Genomic DNA, 19,518 nt, shown 5'->3' on the forward strand with positions numbered 1-19,518 from the left:
ACTGCCGCTGCCTTCCCAACAAACTTCTGATTTTAGGTATTGCTTCAAACGCCCAAAACTGCACATCAATTGTGTAACATTTTTACTCACCTCAAATTCTTATGCGAAAACAACAATGATAATGATAAACATTAGGCTATGGCAGACTACATGAAACGCCCATATGAATCCGTAGAGGTGGTAGTGCTTCTTATCTGCTTCGCCCGCAGCAAGAGGCTCGAAACGCCTCAGCAAGTAATTCACGGTCAAACTCCACACGTATGTGCCCCGTGGGAATGCATTCCACTCGTCCATGTTCTCGACCAGCGACAACAACCATGGAACCACAGATCGTCTGTAGTCTTGACCGAATAAAACATTGGTCAAGATCAAGACGAGGGCTATCTTGCTCGCGTCTCCCTCTTGCTGAAACTGCCCTCTCTTGAACATTTCTAAAACTTGTTGGATCTTCACCTCCTTCTCAGGTCCCCAATATCGTAGGTGAATTCCTCTAGGGAGGGCCTCGTAGGGATTGACAATGAAGGCTGGTAGGGGACCAAACTTTAGTCCTGTCACCATACAAAGCTTCTTCTTAGAAAAAAGAGCCTTCGTTTTTCCTATTGCGAACCATAACTCTGCCTCCGTGGTGTCAAGTTCGTTGATTCTGTGCAGCATTAGATTGTGCACGAGACTGACACAGAATAAACTATTGTCTGCTTTGACATCCATCATGTGCCCGAAGCATGTTCTCTTAAAGTCTTTCAGCTCGGTCACTTGACACGGCATCTCACGTATCACATGCAGATGTGACCACTTACAGTGGATGTTAATGCCCGCATTAAACCCCCACCGGTGCCTCGACTCACAAAGTAAGGACTCCACGTTTTCCTACTCTGTTCCTGTGCTAGTCATCTGCAACATAAAACAGATAACATTCCCATTTTAGTCATGTCAATACCATCATTGTAGATTAACAAAAAAACGACAAGAATTTCTTAGAAATAGCCCTCCTCATAAGCTCACTCAAAAAATAACCTTAACAATATTTTTAACTGTTTTTAGACAACCCTGAAACAGAATAATTAATCTAAGTGTGGAGCATGGATTATTAAGTAAATCAACATATACACATTAAAGCATTACAGTTGACCCAAAATAATATAGAATGAACCCATGTAGATAAATTTCATGCAGTTATGACACCCGTGCAATTTCTTACAACAATAGTCACGCAATACCTAATCAATTAGTCAAGGAATTACTAACATTAAATCACGCAATGATTTATAAACAAGTCATGTAATTCTAAGAACAACTAATCGAATCGCGCACACGCTAACTGACGCCATGCTTGAACAATATTCACGCAATAACCTAGAAACCAGTCACGCAATGACCTAAAAACCAGTCATGGAATGACCTATCAATCAATCACGCAAACTTAAACCTTTTTACAATCATGCAAACCCTACGTGACCCCATGCCAAAATCTACTCACGCAAAAAGTGCCAACCACCTAAGCACGCCCTCACTCACGCAATATCTAACAAAGGGTCATAACACATACATATCAACCAGTTACGCATGACCGGTCACCTTTCCACCCAAACAACACCAACAATACCACCTTTATGTTTATATTCAAAAATTTCAAACAACAACAACATCAATATGAACAAGCAATATGTATAAGTTTATGCTCAAAAACCTTAACCCTAAACATGAACAATAACCATTCTGTCAAAAACCTCCACATGGTTTAAAATAAAATAAAAAATTTATAAAAAAAATATTATACCTTTCTTAGCGTAATGTCAACTTCTTCACATTGCTCAATATGTGAACTACCTTTATGCGAATAATAACCACTCCAAAAGGCTCCTACCACTGCCGAAATGCTTGGAAGTTGAACTGTCGAGGAATGTTTTTGACAGACTTGCTTCTAAGGATATGTACGGTCTCTCGATAAAAACTGAAGAGTTGTGGTCCATATAAAAGACATACTTGACTTGTTAATAGGTTTTGGGTTGAGGCGCGGAGCTTAGCGAATGGGTCGGTTTCATTAAGGATAATTTTGTCCAATTTTTTTTCTCTTGGTTAAAAACAGATAAAATTATACGGAGGATCATTCTCAAAAACGCCTTATGCCTGAGGCCCATTTATGAAAAGTACTCTTCTTGATTTGATATACATTGAATTAGAAAACATACATAGCAAAAACTTAACTATCAAGCTTTGAACTGTAGCTAGACACAAGATGACATGCTAATCATCTCATAAGTCATTCACTAGGTGCATAGCTATCATAATTTGACAATAAGCTAACTATCCTAATTCAAAAATAATCACACATAATCCTAAGGTTAATAGCATGACGCAAGACCTATTTCAAAAAATTGAAATAGAGCAAAACAGAAAGCGATGAATGTTGCAAAAGTCTCACTCAGTAAACAAATGATTATTGGTTATCTAAGATTTTAACTTGGAATGATCTTGATCCTTATCAATTACAAACCAGAACATTTTGCTCATTGATTGGTGCATGATCCTCTTACTTAAAAAATAAAGTTTGAATCCCCCTTCTCTCAAATCTAAAAAAGAAATAAATAACACTCTTCAAAAGAACTACCATGATTTCCTGTTTAAATATTCTACTATTGTTATTACACTGTGAATTTAGAATGACAATACTTAAAAAAAAAATTAATCTTAAGAGGGGTAAAATTAGAACAACTGAAATCACATAATTTTACTCGCAATGAATTCATGATCTAATTTAAAGTATCACTAGCTAATATTGCTGATGCTATCTATAGAAGGGCTGCTATTTGGTACCAATGAGTTTCCACCATAATCATGAAGAACACGTGTGCTAAAGGCTGTATCAAATGATGCTTCTTCATACATACATTCACCTTGAGGAACTACACTCCATTTTGGAATCTGCTTTGTTCTGCCGCTCCAACGCAAGCTCCAATGTCACCTCCACCTCACCCATGGCAGGCCTTTTATTTACGTCAAAACTGACACAACTATAAGCAATCTCCACGAACTTCTTGAAATACTCTGAAGCTATCCTCCCCTTTAAATATGGATCAATGATATCATAAATTGTTCCATTCTCGATGCATTTACAGGCCCAACGATTAAGATGTCGCTGATCCCCATTCAATGTTGCATCAAATACGCGTCTGCAACATAGAACTTCAAACAAAACTACCCCAAATGAGTACACATCAGCTTTATGCGATGGGCGGTTAGTCATCATACCTTCCGGAGCCATACACTCAAAAGTATAAGCTATATCTGAGTCTATTTCTATGGAAACCGGATCGTTTGACATACTATGGGGACCCCTCTTGGAGAAGCCGAAATTGTAAAGCTTAGCAGTCCATTGCCCGTCCAAAAGAATGTTCCTGCTACTGCTAGTGACGTCCCGGTGGATTACTACAAACCTTGCACCCGTATGGAGGTAATGTAATGCTCGCGCTACACCAATGCATATCTCTAGCATTCGCTTCCAAGGGAGTGGATCAGAATCTTTGCCATGGAGATGATCATAAAGAGTCCCGCTGCTTACATATTCATACACATGGATCATCTCTCCTTTCTCTTCACACCAGCCAACGAGAGATACGATGTTTGAGTGGTGCAGCTGGCAGAGCATCCGCGCCCCACATTTTAACTCCTGGAGTGGCAGGAGTGAATTAGTACTTGGCCTCAAGCGTTTGATAGCAAAGAATCCATCATTAATCATCCCTCCATATATAAATCCCGAATCACCTTTAGCAATAACCATATCTTTATGGAAGTTGTTGGTAGCAGCTTTGATCTCGGCTAGTGAAAATCGACAACATAATTCCTCCGGAAGAGCTAAACACCGTCTTTGAAGGAAATTTGTTTTTTCCCGTCTTATTTTGGATTTCATCTGCTTAAAAATTCCGGAGAAAGATAGAAGAGACTGTAAAGAAAAACTCATTTTTGAATGTGAAAGGGAAGCAATTTTATATTGGATTAATTGTTTTGTGTTCCAAGAATTCAATCTTGTATTGTTGGCTTGAATTTTGTTTGTTATTTAACTGGAAAGCGATCGGTACAAAAGAAGGAAAGAATGTGATCAAATCCAATCCCAGTTCTTTCCCTGGTTGCGTCCTTTTATAAAAGTCAAAGCTCACACATAAATCATGGTGGGTGAATGCTTGAATGGGACAAAGGCCATCAAAATGTAACTCGAAAAGTTGCATTGTTATAAACATTTCAGTGGGGTGACAGCCTTTTTCTGGCCCACACGCAGTGTGTGGAAAAATCAACAAGCCCCCGGCCAATATCCTTTATTAAACAAGCAAACAAAGCGGCGACCCTTGACTTAATCGATGCCGTTGGATCTCAATCATAGGTTTTTAAAGTTTTTTTTTTATTATTATTACAAAATGATTTTCAAAGAGGTAACTGGTTTTGTCAAACACTGATCGGCATTCGTTTTGTTGTGCAGAACAGAACATTTCATTTGGTAAAGCAAACAGAAGTTTCATTTGAACTTCAGTCCCTCCATAGATGAATTTCTGTTCCACTGAGTTATTTCCCTGATATAAACTTTGCCTCTGTTCTGTTCGCAACACCTGCAAATTTTTAAGGGCTTCCTTACCAAACTAGCCTAAAGGAAGCATAACATGGCCGAGTCCGTGGTGTCTTTTCTTGTAGAAAGGCTTGGTGACCTACTTATTCAGGAGGCTTCACTGCTATGGGGAGTAGAGGATCAAGTAAGGCAGATGCATATCGAACTAAAACGGATGCAATGCTTCCTGAAAGATGCAGATAAAAGACAAGATGAAGATGAGAGTGTTAGAAATTGGGTTTCAGAAATAAGAGATGCTGCTTATGATGTTGAGGATGTGATTGACACTTTTATTGTTAAATTTGCATCCAAGAAAGGTGGAAGAATCCGAAATGTCGTTATCCAAGGCAAGGAACTCCATAATCTTGCATCAGAAATTGAGAGGATCAAATCTAGAATCTCTGACTTGACTAGAAGTTTGAGAACTTATGGAATAATTGCAAGAAAAGGAGAGGGATCTAGCTTTGCTTCAGAGAGGCAAAGGCAGCTGAGATGGTCTTATTCCCATCTTGTCGAGGAGCATATTGTTGGGTTCGAGGAGAACATAGAGGTACTGATCAAGAAGTTGGTGCCTGAAAAGGAGCGTTGCCGCGTGGTGTCTATATGTGGAATGGGAGGTCTAGGGAAGACCACCCTAGCTAAGACCTTATACCATCACGCAGATATCAGGAGACACTTTGAAGCTTTTGCTTGGGCTTATGTATCTCAACAATGCAGAAGAAGAGATGTTTGGGAAGGAATTTTGCTAAAGCTTATCACCCCGTCTAAGGAGGAGAAGGAAGAAATTTTGAGAATGAGGGATGATGAGTTAGCAAAGAAGCTTTATAAAGTTCAGCTAGAGAAGAGATGTTTGATTGTAATTGATGACATTTGGACCACTGAGGCATGGGAGACTCTACAACCTGCTTTTCCTAAAGAAACAACTGTTGGTAGCAAAGTATTACTTACAACCCGCAACAAAGAAGTAGCTTTGGGTGCTGATCTGAGTGGATTTCTTCATGAACCACAGTGTTTAAATGAAGAAAAGAGTTGGGAGCTATTCCAAAGGAAAGCATTTCCATGGAAACACGAATCAGGTAGTTTTTTTTTTTTTGAAAGTTAAATCAGGTAGTTTATTATTCTGTTACTCGTACTCCTAGACATTTAGATTGCTATAGTCTTTGATTGCTTAAGCCATGATTCTTCCTTTTGGTATCTGCTTTGCCTAAGATCTCTGCCTTATCTGAAGCCATTCTTTAGGATGCTGCAGTATATGATAATTGAACTTTGGATAAAGAAGAAGAAAAGTACATAAGAACTACGTAAACTATTGCTATCACCATTGCTAACCTAACAATTGCCAGAATCAATACTTTACGTTATCCTTTCTGGGTATTTTAACAAAAATTTAGCATGGTGCAACACTAGTAGCTTTATTTGAATTGTTTAGATGAACCTCCAGCAGATCATATTTAAAAGCTAAGTGCATTGACTAGGATCATACTAAAGCTAGGTACAAGATGGTTGATATTTCAAGCCAAGCATTGAGTAAGATTAACATCATTGAATTTACAATTACTGGAAGCAAAGCAATGACCATGATAACCAAAATTAAGAGGCAAAGCCATAAACTAAACGAGATTAAAGTAGAAACTAGCAAGAACTTGGCAATAAAAGTCAAAAACACAACGGCTTGGTTCATGCGGAATGTTATGCATAAAAATTTATACCATATTAGTCATGGCCAAAATATTAAGCACATTTTCCTTTTGGCGGTATAATAATTCCCCCCACACATGCTTTATGTGTAAATATTTAATTCCCTTTGAACATATATGTTCTGTTCCTAAATTTTGCTTTTTTACGGCCATCCTTCTTTTTCTCTGATATACATTTTGTGATAATTTATTACATGTCATACCATACACAAGAAACTTTCCTAATTGGTATCCCTTCATGAAGCATGACAATCCAGGGATAGATAATCTTTTTTTTTTTTTTGTCTGTTTTTTGAAGAAGAGAAGATCACAAAGCCTTGGATTCAGAATCCCCACCCCAACGATAATTCCACCCTAAACAACTAATCAAAGCCCAAGTGGCAAAATGAATGATTATTGGGGAAAGCACCCGGTTATATATCTCTGCTTCATACAAGAAACAGAAAATTTTCTACTTTTTCTTGTCTTATTTAGATCTTTTTATTTCTTTTGTTTTCCTTTTTCAGGCTTTACAGTCAGCAAAGATATGGAGAATTTAGGGAGGGAAATGGTGGGGAGTTGTGCAGGTTTACCGCTAGCTATTATTGTGCTAGGTGGGCTTTTGGCAACAAAAGAAACAGTGAATGAGTGGGATATGGTGCACAGGAATATCAAGTCCCACTTAGCAAGATCTAAAGGGCGTGGAGAACAAGCTAGACTATCTGAGGTATTGGCCTTAAGTTACCATGAATTGCCTTACCAGCTGAAACCATGCTTCTTATATTTGAGTCAGTTTCCAGAAGATTTTGACATACCGACAAAGAAATTAGTTCAGCAATGGGTTGCAGAAGGCATCGTATCCTTGCAAGATGAAAAGGAAGTAGATGGAACCATGGAGGAAGTTGCAAAAAGCTACTTACGTGACTTGATAAATAGGTCCATGGTTCAATTGGGAGTGAGGGGTTCAACAGGAACAATCAAAACTTGTCGCCTCCATGACCTTATGCGTGACCTATGCTTGTCGAAGGCCAAACAAGAAAACTTTTTCCATATTATTGATCATGTGGATGGAAACAAAACTAATGGTGATCTTCAATCTTCTGGATATTCTAAAACAACGTCAGGAAGCAGAATCCGCAGGTGGGCCATCCATTTGAGTCAAGATGTTCAAGAACCTGTTTTGCCAGAATACCAGAAAAATCCCAACCTTAGGTCCTTATTCTTTTTCCGTCCAAAAAAACATAGATTACATGATGGACGGCTTTTGAAATCTGTGTTTGACAAATTCAAATTGCTTAAAGTGTTAGATCTTGAAGGAATTAAAGGACTTGATGAGAAGTTACCAGAAGATATAGGAGCTCTAATTCAGTTGAGATTTTTAAGTTTGAAGAAAACACGAATAAGAGAATTACCACCATCTCTGGTCAATCTGGTTGGCTTGCAGACGCTGAACTTGCAAACCATTGATAAAGTGTCATGGGAATCAACTGTACAAGTGCCAAATATGATATGGAAGATGGACCAGTTGAGACATCTATATCTGCCTAAGTGGTGTGGTAACGTTACAGATAAGTTAACATTGGCTAATCTGAGCAACTTGCAGACTCTTGTAAACTTTCCTGCTAATAAATGTGATGTTAAGGATCTTCTCAGGTTGACCAACCTCCAGAAACTTGTTCTGAATGACCCTAGACACTTTGAAACATTTGTCGAAATCTTTGAACCTCCAAATAACACATTGCAATGCCTCATGTCGCTGTCTTTAAAAACTGACCTCCTTTCCTTTCCCAATAAGGTAGTTAATTTAAGGCGACTATTATCTGGCTGTCCCCGTCTTTCCAAGCTGCATGTAGAAGGGAGAATAGACAAGTTACCCAAAAACAATCAATTCCCTTCATCTCTCACCAAGTTAACTTTATGGGGATCTAGACTTGGTGAAGACCCAATGGAAGCTCTTGGGAAGCTGCCTTACTTAAAGTACTTTGGTGGATGGGAAGTATTTATTGGAAAGAAAATGATTTGCTCTAAGGACACTTTCCCTCAACTCAAAACTTTACTTCTTCGGGGGTTGCCCAATTTTGAGGAGTGGACAATTGAAGAAGGAGCTATGCCTACTCTAAGTCATCTGGGTATTTCAGATTGCTACAAGTTGAAGATGGTTCCAGATGGGCTGAGGTTCATCACTACCCTCCGAGAACTAGAGATTAGGTGGATGTCTAGAGCATTCAAAAGTAGTCTCGAGGAAGATGGGGAAGCTTTCTACAAAGTCCAACATGTGCCTTCCATTGTGTTTTTGAACTAAGCCAAAATTATGGTAGGTGAGTCTAGACAATTAATGGTAATATGTTTATTCATTATTAGGTAGATTTAATTTGCATGTTGACAATGTCATACGCAAGACCTTTTATATGTGCATTGCTTATTGGTTGTATTCTATGCTTGCAATCATTTCTTCTACAAGTTGCCTTTCACATCATATTTTTCAATTACACTCCCAGAGCTCATCTTTGTGTAGAATTTCATGAAGTTTGTCAACATAACCTGGAAACAAGGATCCCATGTTCTTCTGTTGTCAATGTACATAGGAAATTTGGAGATTGACTATTATTTTTCTGCTATATAAACAGATCCTTTTTGCTGCTGGAACTTGGAACTTCAACTGGCAAAGTTTACTCTTAAGGGCAAGATTTTCTCATCCACTTTTCTGTGATTGGCTTGAAATTGTTGCTGTTATTAGATGTTGCAAGAAACAAATTAGGGATTGGATTTGCAGAAGACACAACTGTTCAGCTTGTTTCCAAAGCTAATACCGATGTTGTCTAGAATGGAGTTTGTAAATTTCATAAGATTGATATGAGTCTTTATGAGAGTATGAAGACTAATTTAGGACTTATTACTTTATCTTTTGTTCTATATGAATTGCAGTATTATCGTCTCGTTGTTAGGACCCTTGTGATCTATTATAGCTGTTGTTTCTTCTTTTTGGACTATGACACTTTCAATTATCCAATGAAAAAAGGGAAGTTCTACTTTCATAGCTTTTCCTACCATCATTTCTTTTTGGAAGAATTATCCAGCAGTAAATTTGCTACTTTCATTTCTTTAATTTTTAATTTCAGTCAAGTGCATAGAGTAATAAATTTGATTTTTAGTTGTGACAATATAGTAGACAATACTATATATAACACTTGCTTCTGTAAGTTATTCACTTTATTGGCTTTGTGCTAGAGATCTATATATAACCAGCCATCGCGTATAACTTTGAACAATGTGCCTTGTCAAAGATGATTGAAGCGAAGCAAAAAACCTCTGGAGAGAAACAATTGTGGATTTCACCTGCAGCAAATTCCTAATGCTGCTAGATGTTGACATGGATCTCTAGGTTTAGACTCCTATCTACGGTCCAGTGTTTACTCTAGAATGAAAAATTTTTATGTTCAGAAGTTCATGGAAGCTGTTATACATATCCTGATGCTTTTAAAATTGGAAGGAGCAAGAGGTTGTAGAGTTCTTGGGCTGAAGCAGAGTTTTTCTTTACCGAGAAGGCAATATCTCTCAGAACTGTTTGTTTTCTGTGTAAGAATATCCCTTGTTATCTAAAATTGTCAAGTGTCCTGCCTATTCTGTGGCTAAGACTTCTGTTACTATCTTTTTGTCTTCCAGCACTAAAGTTATATACAATCACTTCATTCTGCACACTTGATTTAAGTGCTTGTTGGCATTGATCAACTAATTGGATAAAAGGCTTATTAGTCACCAGACATAAAGCAGAATAGGGATCTTTATCAAGCAAATTAACTGGTTTTTTCTGTTTGTGGTCATGACCACATCAAGCCTCATAACACACCGCATAGATGCTAGGCTGCCATAGGTGAATATCATGCATAACTACAAACCCATGCAATTCATCAGATTCCTCAGATACTTCGTTAGAGAATAAGGATCATTTAATCTCGTTTCACAGATAAGACTTACGAACTAACCTCGTGAAAAGGAAATCTCTCTAGACCTGAAGCCAGCCCTTTGGTCAGCGTGAGTCTCCTCCTTCACTCAATAAGGAGAGGAGTGTGAGCTACACAAAGTTTGGGACTCTAATCCTTTGCGCTCTGATGGTGGCAGCCTAATAAAGACATGAAGAAACTACTTCAATTTGCAATCTCAGATTGGAATCAAGCAAAGCAAGAAATAGAAACGCAACAAGAAAAGGAATGATTTTGGCAATTTCAACTAGTGTCCAAAAAATGCTATCCATATTCAAAAGCAAGCCAACGCAGCACTAGCATTCACTCCACAACCCAAAATACAACTAAACTCGGCTAAGAATAGAAGCTGCAACTCCTTATTTGACCCCACTATGGGACAGCTCCAAAAGCATATTAATCCTATTCAAACAAAACATCAAACACCTAGCCTGCAAGTGCAAACAAGCGAAATTTTTACCGCATTCCCCTCAGAACCAAGCAATCTACAAATTTTAAGCCAGCCCATCAGCCATAAAATTTTTCTCTCTTAGAAAATGCAACAGTTCGACCACCTATAAGTTATTAACTTAGTAAGTCTATTTATTGTTCTTACGCCCCTACCAGCCGTTCTCATAACCTACTGCAATACGGCAACAGGCAAAGACATGTATATATAGTGGCAAGAAACCAGTGGTAACTTGGAATTAAGTTAGAAATGCAAGACTTTTGGGGAATAAGTTTTCGAATTACTATTGTTAGATAAAAAAAAAAAGGGTCATCAAGTTCCCCCACGACAAGTTCATTTCAAGGCCAAAAACTGAGTAATGTTTAATGGCTTCTTGGACAACTCCAAAGATGACAAAGCCGCGTATTGTAGGAAGAAGCTGAAAAATCTTAGCTGCAGTTAATTATGTTTCGATCTACTGCAAGGATTAATAATGATTAATCCTAGTAGTAATTAATGAATTTCAAACCTGTTACACAATGCGCATTTAAAATGAGAAAGCAAACTTAATGAGGTGTTCCTCTTGAAATTCTGCAATTGTCACTCCAATCAATTGTAGCAATAACTTTATTTATCGCAATTGATTGATGAAATTTTCCCAATACTAAGACGAGGTTTCTTTCGAATTATTCCGTTGTGCGTTTCAGTTAGCAATTTCGAGAAATATCTTTGGTAAAAGAGGATCGAGATAAAGTTGATTTAAAACTGTGATAGGATTGAGCTTTTGCAAAGCAAAAGAATGGAAACGAGCCCCAAAAAGAAGAGTGGGACAGCTGTCTGAAATTCTTCATCTCTGGCTCAAAGTTGAGATGAAGGGGTATTGTTCCCAAAAGACTCCAAATTAAGTCATTGTTTAATGCAAAATTGGTGAAGCATGTTGTGCAATTTTCCAACTGTATTACTTTTCCTAAGAAGCTGCCATCACTAGTAACAAGCACATTTTCATTGCAAAAACAAACAATCTTAGCAGGCAGAATATTGGGTAACCACTATGTCTACAGGTGAGCAGAAAATCCAAGTGTCATTTCTTCGTTTTTTGTCTTATATCGATTTTGAGAATCTCAGAGATTTCACTCCAAACAATGTCTTGTGAGACTTCTTTCCTTTGGGACAGTTGTTGGCATCTTGAGATATTGTGGCAATGTCAGATTCGAAGCATTCTTGTTCAATATCTCTGAGGAGCCGAAGCAATTCCAGCGCGCTTGCCTTTCCTTTTTCACTCCCATTCTCGGCTACATCCACAAGGGCAGGGATACAACATCCCTTATCCATCACCAATTGACAATATTGAACACTTTCAGAGCACAATCAAAGGAGAACAGCCGCCGCCTGCTCCCGGTCCTTATAATGGCCAATCTCAAGTAATTCAACAATAGAAGCAATGCATCCACTGGTTTCAGCAACAGAGGCCCTAGCCTCTTTGTTGTTGTTGCACAAGTTTCTCAACACGATTATACAGTGCTTTGCAAGAGTTGGATCGTTTAAGAATGGAACCAGTTTTGGGATGCACTCCGAAGACACCAAGTTGGAACAAAAAGCATCACTTGAAGACAAATTGCACATAATTTTAATGACTTGTTCCTTGAAATCTATGATGTTGGAGTCAAGAATACCGAAAATGGAAGCAAGAGCACCAGATGCAGCAATCTTAGATCTACAACTAGTATTGCCAGACAACACTTCTATGATGTCTAGAGCCTCTTTCTTTACTTCTGAGTCGAGAAACAATGATAATAGGCTATATGTATCTTCATGCAACTTTCGTATGCCACTCCTGCAAGAAACATCACCATAAGCCCCCATATAACAGAAAAATTCATGATCAACTCGAACATTGGGCTAACTAATGGATAAGGACCATGACTGAAACAAGCTTTAAATGACAAAAAAGAATGCAGTTTTGTGATGGAAAGTTACAATATACAATAAAAATTATTCCAAACTAATGAAATAACAAATCAAGACAAGGTACAGTAGCCACCATACTGAACATCCAACAACATAGTAGTACCTGTTTTGGCTTAGAAATGTTAATAACAACTGAAGTCCACCTCTCTGGGCTCTTATATCATGTAAATCATGAGCACTGCTCAAAAATTTACTTAAGAGGTTCGACGAAATTCTTGGATGACATAGCCAGACAGGCTAGATTGTCACTTGTCATACGGTTTTTCATATCTTCAACCACCGTGCATCTTGATTCCCAACAAAGCTCGGCAAGGCTATCTAGAGGCTCCAAATCCATCTTACTTGTATTAGAGGAAGATTGACATCGGCCAAGATCATCACTGGTCTGCTCCACGATCAAACTTGAGCCATCCAAGACCTGGTTACATGATGCTTCTGAACTATAACTAACATCTAAAGATCCAAGTGATGTACTGCCGTGACTGTCCATACACAAACTGTGGTCAGAAACAGGAATACAAAATGATACTTCTCCATACTTACATTCACCATGAGGATCAAGATCCTCCATATTGGAATCTGCTTTCTCTTGCAACTCCAATGCAAGCTCTAGCATCACCTCCACTTCACCCATCTCAGGCCGAGTATTTCCCTTTTCACTGATACAGCAATAAGCGATGTCTACGAATATCTTGAGACACTCTACAGCTATCCTCCCCTTTAGATATGGATCACTGATGTTATAAACGGTTCCTCCGCCTATGCACCGACGGGCCCAACGAGCTAAACTTGCTTCATCCCCGTTCAACTTTGCATCAATTGCCTTTCTAGCACACAACACCTCAAATAAAACAACCCCAAATGAGTACAAATCAGATTTCTCGGTAAGTCCACCTCCTCTGGCATACTGTGGATCCAAATAACCGAAAGTACCCTTCACTTGTGAGTCTATTTTTTTCAAAGCTTTTGACGTGCTAAGGGGACGCATCTTGGACAATCCGAAATCAGAAAGCTTACAAACCCATTCATCGTCCAAAAGAATATTGCTGCTCTTGACGTCACGGTGAATTACTGCTTGCTTTGCTCCGGTATGAAGGTAATGTAATCCACGAGCTGCACCAGTACATATCTCTAGCCTCTGCTTCCATGGGAGTGGATCACAATCAGAACCATAGAGATGATCACGAAGTGTCCCGTTTTTTATGAGTTCGTATACAAGGATCATCTCGTCATTATCATTGTAGAACCCGATAAGAGACACGAGATGTTGGTGGCGCAGCTGGCAGAGCAACTGCACTTCGGTTCGGAACTCATTGAATCCTTGTGCTGAAACTGGATTCAAGCGTTTGACAGCAACCAAGTTTCCATCGTCGAGAATCCCTTCGTATACATAACCAAAACCACCTCTACCGATAATCAAGTTTGGATGAAAGTTGTTGGTAGCAGCTTTGATCTGGATTAGAGAAAACTGACGGTGAATTTCCTCGGGAAGAGCTGCTGGATATCGTGTCCTAATGTGTCGTTCATTTCCCTCACTTATATCTGATTTTCTATTGCCTGTTGTTTTGGTAAAGACTTTGCAAAAACTACAAAGAAAACGTGAAGGATCTCCCATGTGGGAAGTAGTGAAGTTTTGGTTTCGATTGATACTTGGGGTGTTATCTCATCAAGGAGAAATCTTGCTTGACTTGCTTTTATCGCTCATGTAACAGCCTAAAAGGTAGTTCAACTAATAGTTACCCATGTATCAGTGTCAAATATGCATTACGCATCGTAGAAGTATATTTGCAATAATGGTTTAGTACAGTTTGGTGAGGTCCAAGTCAAGTGTTATTCTGGCTGCTTCCAACTACACATTTGTTAACTGCTGCTACAAGGTTCAAGCACACTACTCTCCAAGCCCCTTCCATGAACAATACCGAAAAAGATGAAATCTTGATCCGTGATCCTCTGGGTCTAAAAGCGATTCCCAATTTGCATTTTTAAACGACCATTCCTTTCCTGTCCAGGATTAAAAGTGATTCCCAACTTTTATTCCAAAATGCCAAGCCCCGACCCACATGTTTCTTAATCCAAAACAATACAACATGGAAAAAGTCATTGTACCCACACCCTACCTTGTTTGTCCAGGTAATTTAACAAAAACTTTGTATGCTAATTGGAATTAATTTGACTTTTAACATTTTCACCTTGGTTTGATCTTATTTCTGAACCTATTTAGACTCAATTTATTTGGGTCAATTGGACTCCTTTTCTACTTAGGCCCATTCAATTTTGGGCTTATTATGATTGATTTTGTTTGTATCTGTTTTTCATGAATGTAAATTCAATCCAACAATTAAGATTTCAGTCATATGGGCTTAATAGTCCAAATTAAATGACTGCAAGCTGAAGGGATTATTCATTCTTGAGTTCCTTAAAACTTAAAATTACAAAAAAAAATTAATGAGGAAGAAAGAGTTGAACTACTAGGACAGTCAACCTTTCCCTTCTTCACAAATTGTTGCACCATTTTCAACCCTCTTTTCTTCTTTCAAGATTTTATCCCTTTCACCATTATCGTTTTGACAAAATTCAATTAAAATAAACAAACTGATTGTTAGTTTGAAGACAAGAAATTTTTTTCAAAAGTAATAGGAAGAGAGAATATTATTTAGAAAAGAAAAAAGTTCCCATTAAGTTTGATCCCTTTTTATTCATGAGAAAGGACAATTATACTTGAAAGAAGTTTTATTCAAAAGAATATAATTTCTACTTTGGAAATAAAAATAAAATCATTTTAAAAAAAAGTATTTGGAAAGAGTTTTAGTAAAAGAAATTTTCTTCTTCTTTTCTTAATATTGGATATAATGCTGCAATATTAATATGTATATTATTCTTTTATCATTGGGTTTTTTCTCTACAGAACTAAACTGAAGAAAAAGTAATGAATCAAGACAATGGAGAGAAACAACTATCGATTCTGTTTGCAGCGAATTGGCGTGTGAATTCGTTGTTGAGTGAGTTGTGCAGCAGAGGAACTCCGCATCTCTATGACTAGTAATCCTCCTGTCAGCTTCATTCACATGATGCAAATGTTCATAATAATCAAGTATGGCCGCTTCATTTCGGTGAAATAATTTGTTTTCTTGGTAAGAGACTTAAAAATACTACACAAGACATGTGCTGGTGAACCAAATGGCACAACAGTTTGTGTAGAATTTTCTATGTTTTACACCCCTTGCGGCTTGATATGGGAATTGAATGTTGGTTGTCCTAATCTGTAATTGGTTAACAAATTAAAAATCTAGCAATGGCATGCATAAAATATGAGTGTTGAGATCTTCAGAGAAAACTTTTTAATAGCCCTGGAAGAAGAAATTAACATTCTTTGAAACCAAGGCTTTGTATAGTCACAATAAACTTACTTTGATTAAAAGCATATATATTGTGTGTCTTCATTCTTCAATGCCTGGCAGTGAACCGCCAACTGCTGTGCTTGCTATCAACATCAGAAATTTATCAGAATCAATTGCTTTTCGGGTGCACAAAATAATACATCTTCATAAATAAATTCGCCACAAGGATTGATGCTTTCCATTTCGGAGTCTGCCTTCTTTTGCAGTTCCAATGCGAGCTCTAGCACTGTCACCTCCACTTCACCCCTGCATGGTCGCTCATTTCCCCAAACACAGACACAACTGAAAGCAATCTCCACAAATTGCTTAAGCTCTCTGGGGCCCCTTTAGATGTGGATCGATGATATGATAAATGGTTCCATTTTCAATGCACTGACAAGCCCACGTAGCCAGATGTGGGTGATTCCGATTCATATCAAAGACAATTGGTTTTCTACAGCAAAATACTTCAAGTAAGACCACACCAAACGTGTACACATCAGATTTTTCTGACAGATACTCGGTTCTGTAATATTTTGGATCTGAGTATCCTAAAGTACCATTCACTTGCGACTCTATTCTTATCAAAGCTTTTGACATGCTAAGGGGTCCTAACTTGGAATCCCCAAAACCAGAAACTTACTAAACATAACAGCAGAAGCTTGATTGATGTGATCATAACAGCAGAAAATGTAACTTAAGCTTCAAACCAACTCAGATGCACAAGTCAGCCACAAGCTTCAACAAGATTGTTATCCGGCTCCAATAAGTATTTAACTATTATGACAATTGCTATCTGTCTCCGACTAGCATCCACTACCATAATAATATCCATAAAGATCAAGATCGCTAACACTGAAACGAAATGATGCTTCTTCATACATATATTCACCATGAGGATTGATGCTCTCCATTATAGAATCTGCTTGCTTTTGCAACTCCAAGGCAAGCTCTAGCATGACCTCCACCTCGCCTATTGTTGGCCGTTTATTTCCCTCGTAGTGGACACAACTACAAGCGATTTCCAAATATTGCTTGAAACATTCTGGAGCTATCGTCCCCTTGAGGTATGGATCAATGACATGATAATTGGTTCCTTCCTTTGCCGATTCAATAACCCACTCAAGTATGTATTGTTGATTCTTTGGTAATGTTGCATCGCAGACTTTTCTACCACAAAGAACTTCAAATAAAAGGACCCCAAACGAGAAGACGTCAGATTTTTCCGTTAGTAACCCATGAATCATGTATTCCGGAGCCAAATATCCAAAAGTGCCCACCACACTCGACTCCGTTCTTATCAAGGCTTTTTTCATGCTAATGGGACCCATTTTCGACAACCCGAAACTGGAAAGCTTACCCGACCATTCGTCATCTAAAAGAATGTTTGAGCTCTTGATGTCACGGTGGAATACAACATGCTTTACTCCTGTGTGAAGGTAATGTAATCCACGCGCTGCACCAATACATATCTGTAGCCTGTTTTTCCAACCGAGTGGAACATAACCGTCACGATGGAGATGATAAGACAGTGACCCTCTGCTCATATATTCATACACAAGGATTATTTCATTGTCCTCATGGCAGAACCCGATGAAAGAGACGAGATGTGGATGGCGCAACTGGCACAGCAACTGTACCTCATTTTGGAACTCAGTAACTCCTTGTAGTGATCTCGATCGGAGACGTTTGAGAGCAACAACCATGGTTCCATCATTGACAGCCCCCCTGTATACGGGTCCAAAACCACCTTCAGCAATAATGGAGCCTTGATGGAAGTTGTTGGTAGCAGCTTTGACCTCGGCTAGTGAAAATTGACGGTATATGTCTTCTGGAAGTTCTGGACTTGGCATACGGACGGGTTTTGCTTCACTTTAGTGGGTTTTTTTCTTGCCTAATTTTTGCTTTAAAACCTTCAAGAAGTGTAGAAGAGAACGCAAAGCGTCTCCCATAGTGGATGATGAGGATTTCGCAGCAGTGCACGAGATCAGAGTGTAGGAGAAAGGAGCAAGAAGGAAATTTACGAAATCAACTCATTCGTGATGAATGGCAGCCTAGCATTTGTTTGCTGGAAACCAGCTGTCTTTTGTCATGTTATGTGCTATTAAATTTGACAGCCTAGCAATAAGTTTCTAAAATATATATTATCCATCACAATCATGTAGAAACCAGGATTAGTCTGATAAAGTCTATTGTCTATTGTCTGATTAGTGGACACAACTACAAGCCATCTCCTCTAATGTCTTGAAACATTTGAAGCTATATGATAAATCGTTCATTTTCTGGGGAATTCACTGGCCCAATCAAGTAAATTTACTTGATTCTCCGAATATGAAAAGCTCATTATTTGCTATCCCTCTAGTTTCTCCAATGCTTAAATGCTTTCTTTCAATACTATTTCTTTAATCATTTTAATATTTTTGTACACAAATTCATACCTCAATTTTCACTTTCAAAAAATTCTTTCTATTACATGATTTTTTATGTTTTGCATATTAACATACAACAAAATTTAATACAATTATATATACAAGTGTCATTCAATTAAAACTCTTTTTTATTTTTTTGACCTTTTATTTTCTATTGAATTAATTTTTTTTTACACCTTATGTTAAAAATAAGTTGTTTTTGACATTTGAAGGGTTTTTTTTTATTTTTTTAACAATAATTTTTAACTTTTAATGCTTAGAAGATAGATTCATTTAATATTTATTAATTATAATTTAATATTATTTTTTATTTATATTCTCTTATTCTACATGAACTTGAATCTATACTATATAGATATCTCTTTTATACATTAATGTTTAGATTTCAATAAATATCCATCTAATTCATTATATAAAAGTAGGATAATTGATTGAGTCAATTGATTGACATTTGTCATTCTTAATTAAATTAATTTTTTTACACCTTATATCAAAACTACATTGTTTTTTACATTTGAAGGGTTTGTTTTCTTTTTTACTTTTATTTATTTTAGTAAAAAATATTTGAAAACAATAATTTTTAACTTTTAATACTTATAAGATAGATTCATTTAATACTTATCAATTGTAATTTAATATTATTTTTTATCTATATTTTTTTATTTTTATCAACTTGAATCTATAGTATATAAACATCTCTTTTGTACATGAATGTTTAAATTCTAATAAATATCCATCCAATTCATTGAACAAAATAAAAAAGTCAAAAAGACCTACTCATTTCTCAATATACATGGCACACAGTCATCATTTAATAAATAAATCAATTGAATTTGATAACCTTTAGTCATTTATTTTATATATAAAAGACATATAATACTAAAAATTACTAACTATTTTATATTGATCGGATCTTTATATTATACTGTTACCTTATATTCTACAAGTTTTCCCCTGTTTGAGCTGCCACCACTCTTCGCACCACCCCTACTACTTCTCTGATGTATAGGTGGGCTTTGAGGTTGAGTTCCTGGTTGTTACCTGCATGGATAGATGATTAAGGGTTT

At 37.4% G+C, this 19,518-nt stretch overlaps 3 protein-coding genes and 1 pseudogene across 9 annotated transcripts; 1 reads left to right on the forward strand and 3 right to left on the reverse strand.

Moving 5' to 3' along the window:
- Positions 2,595 to 11,200, reverse strand: LOC18601726 (receptor-like protein kinase FERONIA). 6 transcript variants are annotated; one of them, XM_018119271.1, is made up of 3 exons: positions 10,711 to 11,200; positions 10,254 to 10,390; positions 2,595 to 3,907 (listed from the first exon to the last, which is right to left on the reverse strand). In XM_018119271.1, exon 3 carries the CDS (start codon positions 3,905 to 3,907, stop codon positions 2,891 to 2,893), a length of 1,017 nt encoding a protein of 338 aa, XP_017974760.1. In that variant the 5' UTR covers positions 10,254 to 10,390; positions 10,711 to 11,200; the 3' UTR covers positions 2,595 to 2,890. The 6 variants fall into 6 exon arrangements, 3 of the variants coding, with proteins under 3 accessions (XP_017974760.1, XP_017974761.1, XP_017974762.1); XM_018119272.1 differs by lacking the exon at positions 10,711 to 11,200 and adding an exon at positions 10,469 to 10,704; XM_018119273.1 differs by lacking the exon at positions 10,711 to 11,200 and having other exon boundaries at positions 2,595 to 3,667; positions 3,763 to 3,907; positions 10,254 to 10,704.
- On the forward strand, positions 4,222 to 9,323 carry LOC18601727 (putative disease resistance protein At1g50180). Of its 2 annotated transcripts, none has more exons than XM_018119266.1 (3): positions 4,222 to 5,670; positions 6,798 to 8,588; positions 8,898 to 9,323. In XM_018119266.1, the coding sequence occupies exons 1-2, from the start codon at positions 4,650 to 4,652 to the stop codon at positions 8,570 to 8,572; spliced, it is 2,796 nt and encodes a 931-aa protein (XP_017974755.1). In that variant the 5' UTR covers positions 4,222 to 4,649; the 3' UTR covers positions 8,573 to 8,588; positions 8,898 to 9,323. The 2 variants fall into 2 exon arrangements, with proteins under 2 accessions (XP_017974755.1, XP_007032836.1); XM_007032774.2 differs by having other exon boundaries at positions 4,224 to 5,670; positions 6,798 to 8,584.
- On the reverse strand, positions 11,602 to 14,379 carry LOC18601729 (annotated as a pseudogene).
- LOC18601730 (receptor-like protein kinase FERONIA) lies at positions 16,829 to 17,875 on the reverse strand. The gene has a single exon (XM_018119028.1). It carries the CDS (start codon positions 17,873 to 17,875, stop codon positions 16,829 to 16,831), a length of 1,047 nt encoding a protein of 348 aa, XP_017974517.1.

Source organism: Theobroma cacao, chromosome 4, assembly GCF_000208745.1.
Source record: "Theobroma cacao cultivar B97-61/B2 chromosome 4, Criollo_cocoa_genome_V2, whole genome shotgun sequence".
Lineage (NCBI taxonomy): Eukaryota > Viridiplantae > Streptophyta > Magnoliopsida > Malvales > Malvaceae > Theobroma > Theobroma cacao.